This window comes from Antedon bifida, chromosome 1 (assembly GCF_963402885.1).
Source record: "Antedon bifida chromosome 1, ecAntBifi1.1, whole genome shotgun sequence".
NCBI classification, from domain to species: Eukaryota; Metazoa; Echinodermata; class Crinoidea; order Comatulida; family Antedonidae; genus Antedon; species Antedon bifida.
The window spans coordinates 24423901-24438041 of record NC_136226.1 but is presented as its reverse complement, the minus strand read 5'-3'; the positions used below and the strand labels follow the sequence as shown (position 1 = coordinate 24438041).

Here is a 14141-nt window from a genome sequence, read left to right as displayed (position 1 = left end):
ATACAGACTACAATTTATTTATAGGGATTTTTGTTTATAGAAAATAAAAGATCACTGCTGTAGAGGATAACATGATCAACATTTAGACGTAGGCACACCCGATGAAATACATTCTTCCATGAACTGCCTACAATTCTTTCATTTGTACTATTGATAATTTCTCTTTATTTCATTTATTTCCTTAAATAGTATATTTATAGGTATTTTTTATATGTTTTTCTTTTGTAAATAGAGCAAGTACTGCATATACAAACACAATTTAACCAATAATCTTCCTTATAAAGGCATCTGAATACTTATAATTGTTTCATTTCATCTTCTACGTATACAGACTACAATTTAGTTATTTAATATGTTTTTATTTAAATAGAGTAGCACATATATTTGCAAACACAATTTAACCAATAATCATTGTTTCTTAGAAATAATGCTTAATTCTGACATAGGCGAGAACAATGGAAAAACTTTGGGATAAATCTCCTCCTTGGATACCTACCTTATCTATCTTAGATGTACCGCAAAACGTAGATTTGATAACATTAGTTCTATTACGATATTGTTCCATATTTCTATCTTAGGAAGATATTATAAAGGGTTTTAAAACAAAATTTCTGATTTAATCGGTAGATTTTCAACCGTGCACGGTATAAGTAATTTCCGGGTTCATGGTGAGTTCACAGGTTCACCTTGCAACCGAAACGGCCCACTGTGTCTTGGAAGTTAGTTTCAAAAGATGTTTAAACTAAATAATGTATTAATTATACCAATGCAGATGCAACACCTCCCCAATAAAACATCACTTAGAATAATATTCTGAGGGCCCCTTGATATGCTGTTTAGGGTCACCTTCACTAAATAAGGTTTAATAAAAAAAAAATAAATAAAAAAAAAAATAATCGTATAACCAAAACATTATTAGAGTAGTTAATTCTTTGTGAAAAAACATAAATAGATTATCTGATGTTTTCTTTGAAAGATAGCAAACCAATACTGACAAACAGCTGATGCATTAGTAATAGACTATTATTTTTTATAAATATTAATAAAACCCTTACTCTTTCAAAATGTTTATCCAGACAAGAAATTGTTTCAATTTTTCTCATGAAAGTGATATTAAGGTGCTCACCTCCTAGCTAGCATTGAATTATAACGTATTCTTGAAATCTATACATGTGTAGTAGGCCCCTGTAGTCTTTACCTTTAGGCTACCCTAGATTTGTATTCAGTTTACTCACGGATGAAAGCATAAAAACACATTAAAATTACTTATTAAGTCGACACATTTATCAATGTGAAGGAATATTAATAAATTGAGATTTTTATACAGTTTTTATAGCCTGAAGTATTATACAGTAGCAGTTATCTATTACTCTTGATCAAACAAAATGTGAAGGTTATAATGATACTTTTTTGTCAATGTTTCGGCCTATTTATAAGTTCAATTTTTGAATTAGAACTGAATTAAATATGTCTTTTTTTGCAATAGATACATCATTCAATATATACATCATCATATACATACATCTTAAATACTTAAACAAATGCATAATATTCATTAAAAATCATTCTTTATTCTATACCTAAACAATGTATATATGTCGTTTTTCTCAATTTTGTCGTCTATTTATAAGTTCAATTTTGGAATTAAAAAAAAAAAACTTTTTAAATTAAATATGTTCTTTTTGCAACATATATATATATAAATCAATTGTGTTGCATAGCACTGTGTAAATTATATATAAGTAATACTGTCAAATTATTGAAACAGTACTCATATTTGGAACATGATCTCATAATTGCGTCAATATATGTCATATATGCACATAAATATTTGTATACATAAAAAGCATAATCAATATCATTCTTTATTTTAATATAAAAAAGTGTTTTTTTTTATTCATATTGTTCATTCCAAATTTAACTTCAGTAATTATATAATATACAGTACTACAGTATAAATAATTAACTGTTTTTGACTAGTCATAATAAATTATTGACATTATATTAAGACACTGATAATAAATCACATGAAGGTATTCAGATATGAATTAATTTCTAATACACAGAATATGGTATTAACATAGACATATTTATTCTCACTTACTCAATATAATGTTTATTTATTTTATATACAAATATAAATTAGAATCAGAAAGACATGCATATTTTATAATGAAACTGGATAATTTTCGTTTTCTAATTCTTTCGATGAAAACTGCCTAATCTGTTGTACGGTTGTTGACCCGGCAACCCTACTGGCAACCCTAGGTTAATCTTCATCAATGTCATGCAGTTGGCAGCTTCTTTGCAAGTTTTCAGTCTTTGATTTCGTAGCCTGCGAGTTAGCAACGTTTTGTTGAAAGTCAATCCTTGGTGTCCTGCTGAGAAGAGTGTGACTAATTGAGAGTGGTTGAATTGATACAAATACTTCATTCTTAAAGGATTGACCGATAACACAGCCAGGGATAACATCTATACTTGTTACTTTCTTTATTTCTATACAGGTGTATCAAAGGTTTATTAATGCTTATTATACTTTATAACCCAAAAACAAATTAAATTCATGTTCATAATCAAAAGATTTTTTAACTAAACCATTATTATATTTATATTGATTAGAGGTACGGTAGTTTTTGTAACAAAGTTTACAATTGCAACAGACTAGAAATATAAGATTTCAAATATAACATTTACTTTACTCAAAATCAAATTAGATTATTGTTCACAAATAAAAATATAAGTTAATAATTACAAAAGACTAGAAAATTTAAAGATCTTTTTAGTTTTGCGCATAAATGTTGGCTTATACTGTCCAACAATGACAAAAGAAATGAAATGATTGAAAACATTTTTACACATGTAAATTCCTATAGGAATTATTATAAGTAAAAATAATAAAAACAAAAGAAAGTATATTCCAATTTCGGAGGAAAAAAAAAATTACTGTAATTTGCTTAGTTAAGTTAGGTAATTCCCATGAAACACAGGTACAACATCAATACAGGATGTAATAATTGTATAATATGATTTTTACAGTATGTAATTTACACAACTGTTTGATTCAAGTAGCATGGAGTGTCTTAATTTGATTTATGAAAAATGTCTTTTTGACAGAATTGCCAACTCTCCAATTGCCTATTAACTTGTGTTTTCTTGTTAATATCAAAGGGTAAAAGTTAAATAGTCTAGAGAATTTGTTAAAATTAATATAATTACATTATTCGTATTAGAAATTTCTAACTAATCAAAAATTTGTTGAAAAGATTAAGAACATGGTACAATTAAAAAATGTAAAAAATTGGGCACTCATCCATGGATTCCATACTGATCGAATATATGTACTCGGTGAAATAAGCAATGAATTAAACTTGCTATTTTAGTTGAAAGCTATTGAATAGTGGAGCATACAGACGTTCATGAGTTCTTAAATTCTAAACTACATGTGTGAAGTATGCATACGTAAAGACGTCTTATGCTATTCTACAATAAGCTTAATTTAAAAATTATAAATTGGCCAAATGCTTGAAGCATATTAGGCTAGAACTGCAATTTCTCCACTGTGCTTGTTCGATCAGTGGATAAACCTATTTCTAACATACAATGTAGGTGTCTATAAAAGGCAAACTACATCATGATAGTATTGGAATGTAGGTCTAACTATACAACTGTACATGTACTGTTTAGTGCTGCCTAGAGACCGTTTTACAAATCGCATCAATGCAATTTGATAGCTACTAAAGGGCCACAGATAGTCTTTAAACTCAGGTATAAATCTCTAGAGAAAAATAAGATTAGGTTCTTTAATTTGAGGCAATAAAAATGCAATCCTGAAATCGTTCACCCCAGACTGAAAATACATTTTCTTTTAGGACTTTAAAGATCACGCTTTGATTGCAAACTGCTTGGGGAAAATGTGGATTAAGTATTCTAAATTGTAAAGATGTAAGGTTTTTTTTGTCATGCTTTAAAGAAGTTTTATATGTTCTTGTTGAATAAGAGTTTGTGTACCAACTGAAGGTGTATTAATATTCTTGTTGGGCTATATAGTGTGTATAAAAAATCTTATTGATCTTATCATGTAAATCTTATCATTTCGAGTTCCAGTACCTCTCCTCTTACTTAGAACAATGTACGTTTATTAAGGGTCTGTTTCTGCTGCATAGCGCCGAATAAACCGATTATTTCAGAAATGTAATTTCTATATTGACTGCATTTCTGCTCAATTTTTGCTCCAAAATAACCGTTTAAATCAGTGGGTGGTCGTTAACAAAAATTGTTAGAATTACCCAAAATGCAATTGGTCCTGGCGGTTAATTCAAACGTTACTGCAGTGTAGTTTAAAGTCAGCAGCTGTCAATCAAATAATCGTTATTTTGTGTTGCAGCTAAAAATTGCTCAGCGATAATCGGTTAAATGGCGTTCTAACACCATATTTTGCGCTGCCTTTTAACCGGTTACCACAAAATTGTCCTGTTTCTGCTCCCAAGAAAATGGAGTTAATTTATTCACATCGTTTTTAGCCGGTTATTTTTATGCAGCAGAAACAGGCCCTAAGAGAATCAGAAATCCTTTACCATCACCACAGACCTCTTTGAAATGGATATGGCCATGCCAATTTATCCACATAAATCAGCAAGCTTCTACCAACATCACGGCTCCCCTTGGAATGGCTCACCCCAATTTGTTTGTATAATTTAAAATAATTTCATATGATCAATTTGTAAGAATTACCACAAGTTGTAATAATAATTGTAATCACTTTGATTCAGTACATTAATCACATGCTCCTTAAATTACCAAATACTCGTGTTAGATATTGATTAAGGTTCACTTATGTTAATGAATTTTAGTTTACCTCAAGAACCAGCTGTGTTAATAAATAATAGGCTTTTTACAATTAACAATAAGTTGTACACTCAATGTCAAACTCTGCACTCGGCATAAAAACATGGTTCTTCGAAAACTGCGAATAGATAGATACAAACAGCAGATAAAACCGTAATTACAATATTACAAAGTTCAAATTTAAAAAAATGTAAATTGTTAAATAGACTATTATGATAAAATTGGAAAACCGCCTCCCAAACAAATCCGCTCTTTTGGTCCTCATTTGAGATTTTCTGGATTTTAAGACATACCTTTTTCATCACAAAATACTAATCTAATGGCAAAGAATGTTTAACCAGTAAATCATAAAGTAAAATAATTATATTGGTTGTCTTTTATAGCGCTTAATACATTGTTTCTAAGCGCTTTTCACACAAAAACGATCCATAAAGATAACCAAGAATGAAGATGATGCAGAAGAACTATTTCTCCAACACTTAAGCTACCACATGAGAGCTCGCCGGAACAGATTTCACAGGATCTCGAGTGAAAAAGGCATCTGTCTATCCTATTCAATAAAGTTCAATCAAAATTAAAAAAAGGTTATGGTATGTTTAAGGTGATTAAGTATGTTATACCCTTTAAGAAATTAATTAACCATGTTTTTAAATATTATATTAATAAAAATGAGCAAAGCTGCAAACAAGTAGACAGTTGCCGCCACACACCCTGTAGTCTGTTGCCACCGCAACAATAGATATTTATATTGTAGGCCTACAGTGATATGAATGTTATGTCTTTGTTAATGTACTGACGACACTTAATTTGTCTATCAAGTGTTCATTGTTAAAGTCAGACAACAATCATGTTTGTCTCCTTTATTGCATATGTAAAGTTTCATGGTCATAGAGCTATGTTTAGAGAATATGATGTAGTATAGAATATAAAAACATTTTCATTCTAATAAAATGTCCAATTTGTATTTTATGTCTATGCAAAAATAGGCTAATGATTAAGCCCTAATTTTTTTTATTATTCAATTCACAACCAACAAACTAACATGCTCATAAATTCTACCAGATCCAAACTGTAATTTACATGCCTACTCTATAACTGAGAGGCTTTTCTAGGCCCTACTGAACAGAAATTGAATTGGTGTTGGTAAAAAACAGAATGCACTGTTGCAGTATAACCAAATATAGAGATTAAATTGGGTAGAGAGTATAGTAGATTATTTGTTATTTTTCTTACTTTTTAGTATTTAAAAAAAAAACAAAACAAAAGCCACACCTTGGTGACTATGAAACATATTTAACAAGATAGAGGAGCATTAACCAGACACAGAGGAGATCATCTATTTAATCCTCTGAGTATATTATCCTTTTAATCTGTATCAGGACCTGGTTTAACTCAGCTATTGGCTGTAAGCCACTTTAAAGGATATGTTTAAATAACAAAAAAGGTGGAAAACGTCCTCAATGAGGTTGAGAAAGGTGAACCAACAACGGCTCCAAGATGACTGATATGTGCTTTAAATATCTTTAATATTTTGTGCTTTTGTTAATATTTTATTTATTATTATTACTTAATATGCCAACAGCCATTTATATTGATTACTGCACTTTTTAAAGTGATCTAAAAGCTGTTTTTGTTGTTACTTCAATTATAAAGTAGTGCGGCCATTGTTAGTTTGGTGATTAACATGTTTGTTCGTGGGATGATCAGGTCCTGTGAAATGGTACTATAGTTTTATCCATGTCCAAAAACAGTGACTTCTCAATATAGAAATCAATATTAATTAACAATAGTATTTAAACAAATTTATTATAGTCCCTTTCAAGCATGGGAATAGTTAAGAGCGTTAAGGCAGAAGCTCGTTATTAAACATAGCCATTGATTTGCTGCTTCATGGTTTTAGACTTTCAGGGCGTATGTTACACACATTCATTACCAAGTACCCTTTAGTAAATTGGACATGATGTTAATTTGAAATATATATCTTGTTCATTTAGCATTTTCAGATGATCTTTATTGTGTAAGGCGCTATATAGATATATTATAATAATTATAGAATTGTGCTGGGTCACTGAATGTCCACTACTTTGCTGTGACCCGAACTGTCCAAACGCTATAATCTAGTGTCTGCAGTTACTATCATGTGACACTGATCACACGTTATAATACAACATGTCCTACTTCACACGATTTAATTAACATTGCACTAGAATAGAATGTCTCGCAACTCTGAATGCTAAAAAATGTTAGTTGTAAACTTAACAAAGATATGTCAATATAGCTTTCACTTCTCTTTATATTGTATTTTTTTCCCCAAATTTGATATATCAGGTAAAACTTTACAGTAGCCAGGCAAAGATTATAATTGGTAAAACTCAATTGTGAATTACACACTGTTAAGGTTTCCTTCTTATAATCTTACTAAAGATAACTGATTTTAAAAAGAAAGACTCCCTGGTACTACTATTTTATACCTCCATGGTACTTCTAGTCAATCAACTGAATTAAATACTTTAGCCTTCTTTTACAAATGAATATTAATCTCTTAAACAATCTATGATTATCTGCCAAAGAAAATGTCTCTCTTTTGTTCAAGTTTCCGCAAAGATGAATCATGTACACCTGAAAATGTACATTGTTCAATTTCTTCTGATAGATATTTCCTTGCACATGAGACATTTACTTGTTAAACATTCTGTGTGTCTCTCTGATATGATGAGTTGACACTATAATGATGAAGTTTTGAAATTTTGTTGTAATGTACTAATAATCTGTATTTTAGGTGTGTGTGCTTTAAACTAATAAAAAAGAAAATTATTTATTTGAAGGAATTCAGTTACATTTCGGCTTCAGGTCAAATCATATATCATCATTTATCGACATGATGTTTGAACCTTGTACTCAAACACATCCTAATGGTATCACCTGAGCGAGTCTATTTACCGGGTTATATCAGCTATTTACTTGGACATTTGAAAACGTTGCCCTATGTTGACTTATCAGTTCACTGACTGAGCTACAGTCAACTGATTTCAACTGGTGTTTTATGTATACACAGTTATGAAAATATATGTACACAATTTTTAGTTGGGGTTAATTCGGTAATTTAGTAAGAAAGTAAATACTTATGCAAGACCAGTTTAGAGGTTATCTTTGGTTCCTATAGACAAAAAGGAAGAGTGAGTGAACTCCACGTGAATGGGCCTTTAGATAAGTATTTTGTTCACATATAACTCTAACATAGAATTCAAACTACTGAAATGTTTGAGAGTACTCAACATATGGCGGAATTAGTTTTTATTCCTGCCATACCCACCACTTTTGGATTTCTGCCACCTAATGATGATCCTCATTATACTGCAGTTAGTCTATCATATTCCAATAGATCGATTTATAATTAATTAAAAATAAATCAACCACTAAAATCATATTTCAATGAGGTTTTAATGGCGACTGTACTTTTTGATACTTTCGCTTTTAACTATAGACCTATGACCCCATTATGATATTGATCATAATGCTGTGCATAATATTATAATCTTGTAAAAAGTGGGTAACCACCGGCCTAAGTGTTTTACCTGTCCAAAAAACTTTATTACCACTAACCAACAAAAGGCAGGTAACACTGTATTTAAAATAAAAGAAAACCAAACAAAACCAGGATCTGCTAGCAGGTTTCCTCTGGCCTTGGCCACCGTTCTTATCTGGTTATGAATATGTTTTTTCTATTGTTTGCTTAAAATAGGTAAACCGTCTGTTTTGTTATTGTCATGTTCTCTTCAATATATCAACAAAGTCTTGTGTTATTACTATAAAATTTTATTAGGAATATTGGTAGTGTTTTCTGAAAATTTCTGATGTTTAGTGGAAGACTTAAGCCATAATCGCATAAGTTTCATCAAGTCCCCTTGGTTAGTAAAACTTATCGATTGCGGTTTCATCTAGCTAAAAAATGTACTTCGAATGATATTATGCTGTGAAACTTACCGAGTCACATAAAAAGAAGGACTTTTCGCGTCACCGAAACAATAAAGTCCCTTCCTGAGGTCTTGGTACTAAAATAAAACTAAAATAAGCGATTAGGGCTTTTAAGAATGAGCTAAGTGGTTTACACTAAAGAAATTAAAGCCAGACGGAAATGGTAAAAAGAAAATGTTTACATCATATTCTGCCAGTACACCTGCTAGATTTCAACACTTGCGTATTCCTACGGGAATAATATCAATTAATACTGTTGATGCATCTATAAAAAAAATCAATGAGATTCTTTAGATTACTAAAAACCATTTTCATTGTTTTTTCAAGACATATCTGTGATTTAATCCTGCCTTGTTGATATTACTATTCTCTGTAATCCATAGATTAATCATAGATTATAATTAATCATGGATAATTTATCATATCTTTACGACTTCTGATGGTGAAATTTGCATTGAAAGTCATCTATCTGTATTATTGTTATCGTCTACCACGTGTTTGAGTTCGTAATGGTTTTTTAAGCAATTCACGCTTTCCTATTGATTACCAGATGGTGTAGCACTTTAAGGCATTGAAAATAAGGCTTTCTCTATTGATTCAGAGGTTGTATGAAAATTTCCACGAAATCAACAAAATATAATAATTGTACCTATGTATACATAGTTTATCTATGTTGTAATGTAAAACTTTTTGATTGGTCACATCAAAATCTTAAACTAAAAATGTTTGTGTGGTATTTACAATACAATTTCTATTGTAAAGTCATGTTTGTGGTAAAGTTGAGAATGTCTTTACGTTTCAATTCTCGTTCTACAACCGTCTTCTAGAATAATACTACAATTCAATCATTTTTCCTTATCCATTTTAACTTTTAAAAATTATGTAGTTATATCACTATTGGAGGAAAGTTTTGGGTCATTATTGCAAATTAAATATACTTATTTATATACACTAAATTAACTTGATAAATTTAAAAATCTACTGTACAGCATTTATTCAAATTAATTCTGTAGCATACTTTCAAATGATCGAGTACTTTCCATTTCTCTTGTTAAAAAAAAGTGTATTTGTTTACAGCTATTATATGATGATGTGCCCCAGTTATCAGTTGAGAATACTCTGTCTGAATTATGATTAGGCTAATGCTATTATATTCTTTCTTAACAGTCAGTTTTAAATTAGTTAAGTCATTTACTGTGTCCTATATCATAAGTATCTCTTTGTTGCAACATCACAGGGTGTGAAATTTGTTTTTATGAAGAGTCTCAAGATGGTTTTTGATTTTTTAAAATGATAAATCACCCTGAGGTTTGGTGTCAAAGTTAATTTTTTTCAACAATTTGTTTGATTATTTTAGATATGATATATGAACTATGTCTTGTCACCAGTGTGGCAACCACTTTTTGAATGTTACAATTTTTATGTGGCCCATTTATGATATTCCTTCGGGGGTTTTGATGGACACATGTGCATATGTACGGTATGATGTTTCCTCATTGTTATACATGTATTGGCAAATTTAAAGTAATAGGTGCACTATGAACTATCTGTTAAGGTTTTCAAATCTCTTCACTAAATGGGAGGAAAATCCTATTTTAGTGTGATTTTTCATTTTCTTTGTTTTTTATATGGAATTTTGTTATTCTGAAATAAAGTAATCATATAGACTTATTTTTCACTTTGGTTTTATTTTTTTACAGCATGCGTTGGCACATCTACTGGTTTTACGACGGTGCAAAATCCGGAACAAAGATATTCAATACTCAAGGCACTCTATTCAAATTGTACATATGTTGAAGGCAATCTCGAAATTTCATATCAACAAGATATAGAAAGAGACTTTTCATTTTTAAAAGACATCCGTGAGGTGACGGGATACGTTCTTATTGTGTTGTCGTATCTACCGTCTTTAATGTTACCAAATCTTCGCGTTATCCGAGGAACCACTCTTTTCGAAGGAAACGCACTTTTAATTAGTCATAATTACCTCGAAGGAAATTCAGAAATTGGTTTGCGTGAGCTCAACCTAAAATCACTTCAAGGTACATTTTTTTACACAGTTTTTTATTATGTAGCAATTTTTATGAAATGTTTTAGACTTAACCATTTGCATCAATTTCATTAAGATATTTCTTCTCAAATTAATAGTATTAATTAGTAGAAGTAGTATATAAAGTAACTATCATTACATATAACATAAATATGAAATCCACTGCAAATTATTATATAAGCAACATAAAGAACATAATTGCACCATACAAAAAAAATGGGGGTTTTAGTTATAGATTTCACTAGACTGTTGGCAATGTTGCTATCCCAAATTCCAAAATATTGCATGCTTTATAAAATAACAACTGTACACAGGCATAAATAAATCCTAGCCCAGAATTGTTACAATATGCCTATAGTACATTTGTGATTGTTTGAAATTTTGATGACTCGTATAAATTATATTTAATTATAAAATATTTTTTAATCATAACATGCATTCTATTATTAGTGATTTTTTTATATTATTATGCATATTCTAAGAAAATATTACATAAATAACAAAGAAACCCCCCCCCAAAAAAAAGAAGGATCAATTATTTGTATTATTAACCTATTTTTAATTATTAAATATGTTTTAATCATAACATGCATTCTATTATTAGTTGTGATTTATTTATATTAATAATTACACATATTCTAAGAAAATATTACATAAATAACAAAGAACCTAAAAAAAAAGAATAAATTATTTGTATAATAAAACCTATTTTTAATTATTAAATATGTTTTAATCATAACATGCATTGTATTATTAGTTGTTATTTATTTATATTATTACACATCATGGTAAATATTGTTTAATCTTTTCATAGAAATAATTCGAGGAAATGTACAAATTGTAAAGAACAATCAGCTTTGTTTCGCAGACACCATCAATTGGGATGATATTGTATCACCAGATGCTAATGTTACTATAAAATATGATGATGCTGTGCCACGACGGGAATGTAGGTGTAATATGTATAAATGAACATAACTTAGAAAATAAAAAGATTTTTCGTAAAGTTTGTAAAAAAATATATCAATTATATAGATACTGTATGTGATTATGTATGCATTATGTTCTGTAGATTTTACGTATACTTTTACAATTTACAGATCATACTGTTTTAAAATAAATTCCAAAATATATGATATATATATATATATATATATATATAATGAAAGTGGTCATTTAAATAGATAATAAATAAGCTTTATAAAAATCATTTTTTAAACAAATCCACTTTTATATGTGTTTTTGAATTTGTGTTTACTGCAAATGGTAATATCAATAATATTACTTGGGTTGTGGTACTTGTTTTTATTTGAAGGTCCATCTTGCGAAAACCCAACCCCAAATGCAGGGTGCTGGGGTGAAGGCACAGAAAACTACCAACAATGTAAGTGATAAAAGAAGGTTGAATAAAATACTGTAACAGAACAAAAGAAATATGAGTGTTAAATGATAAATACTTTTCACTGAGAACGTATCACATTGTGCAATTTAGTCAAGATATCTATATATAGATACTGTATAACATGTGCAAAAGAAAACTTTAATTCATTCTTTTCAGCAATAAAAATCCATTTTTTTGTATATAGTTGAGAAATTGCTTTTTGCCTATTCTTCCTTCTCCTTCAATGTACGTAATTTGTCAAGACAATCCATAAAAAAATGTAGTATATAGATTTGCTGTAAGTAATTTGGATTGCACTAAAATTTAACCATAGGCTCTCACTTATTCATTTATAAAATTTGGCAGTTTATCGATATTTAAGATTATAAATTATAACGTGAATAAAATCAATTTCATATATATTGAAATTTAGAGGAAAAAAACATATTTTTAACCTTGGCATTTACCTGTTTTTAAATTTTCAAAGTGTCAAAAGTTATTTGTGATAAAACTTGTGACAATCGTTGTCATGGACCTACAGCAGCAGATTGTTGCCATAAAAGCTGTGCAGCAGGTTGTAATGGACCCCTTAATACCGAATGTCTCGTAAGTAACAAACATATTTAATTATAGAACTGTATAGATACGTGCAATATAATAATTATTGCGTAAATATTTTAAAGTTTTAAACTACATTTAAACAAATTCCTGGGTGCAGGGGTTAATGGTTTGAATGGTTGGGGGATGGGCATTGGGTGAGGTTCAAGGAGGTGGGGGCTGTATTTGATTTAAAAATACTATTTATATAAATAAATCAATTTACAAGCACAAGTATATTGACAATTAATTTATAAACGATACAGATGAGGAATTACTGTGAGAATAAAGAAAAATCAACCCCAACCAAATAAATACAGAAATAAAAGAGAAATCTGTATAATTTCTGTTTAATTGTGATTTAAAATAAAATAATAAATGAAATAGCCTATGAATGTTAATATTTTTATTTCAGGCATGCCGAGATTTCACTAATGGAGATGAGTGTGTCGAGTCATGCCCACCAAAATTTGTGTATGATCCAAGCAGCTACACGAATGTTCTAAACCCTAATTTTAAGTTTCCTTATGGTGCCCAATGTATCGAAAAATGCCCAGGTAAGGTTATCTGAGAAGAGATAAAAACTGAGCTATTAAATGTAATTTACATCATCATCATCATTTATTTAAGTCAGTTTTCTCCCTCTTCAAAGGGGTTACTGACTGTCACTCGTTCCACGCTGCTACACCATCACTCCACTTCTTCCTGTCTTGCACATCATGTTGCTCCAAACTAACTTTTCTTCTTTCTTTCCTACTAGTACCATCTTTCTTTCTTTACCATATCTTTCCATGTCACCTTTGGCCGTCCTCTTTCTCTTCTACCTCCAACTTCTAAATGCCAATCTCTCTTTACTGGTTCATCTTCATCTTTTCTTAGAATATGTCCCATCCATGAGCTCCTTTGTGTTCCTTTCTGCCAGCTTAACAGCACACATCTTATAGTTGGCCTTTCTGTTATTCTCAAAATTCCTTCTTCAGTTGTCTTTATGTTCGATGTATTTTTATGTTTAATTCATTATTTGGTATATGTTTTATTTGTATGCTTTGTTTATTAGAAAACTTTCTAACTGACAGCGAAACATGTGTAAAGCATTGTGATGACGGAAAACAAGAAAAAGACGGCAAATGTGTTGATTGTGATGGTCCTTGTCCAAAGAGTAAGTTTTATAGCGTAGTGGGTTTACTCGGCAACTATAGCATTTAGCAACTGTCCTAGCAATATATCTTCTGTCATTAGTAAAATATATGCACAGAAATTGTACACATGTTTCAGAAATTTTATTTATTTACT

At 29.9% G+C, this 14141-nt stretch overlaps 1 protein-coding gene across 2 annotated transcripts in view; it reads left to right on the top strand.

Annotated features, from left to right (window-relative positions):
* LOC144846783 (epidermal growth factor receptor-like) overlaps positions 1–14141 on the top strand; it is a 95026-nt gene that overhangs the window by 53924 nt on the left and 26961 nt on the right. For both annotated transcript variants that reach the window (XM_078703573.1, XM_078703572.1), the window contains exons 2-7: positions 10521–10862; positions 11685–11819; positions 12186–12254; positions 12739–12857; positions 13264–13405; positions 13906–14007. In XM_078703573.1, the coding sequence (XP_078559699.1) occupies positions 10521–10862; positions 11685–11819; positions 12186–12254; positions 12739–12857; positions 13264–13405; positions 13906–14007 (909 nt within the window). The remainder of the gene's footprint in view (positions 1–10520; positions 10863–11684; positions 11820–12185; positions 12255–12738; positions 12858–13263; positions 13406–13905; positions 14008–14141) is intronic.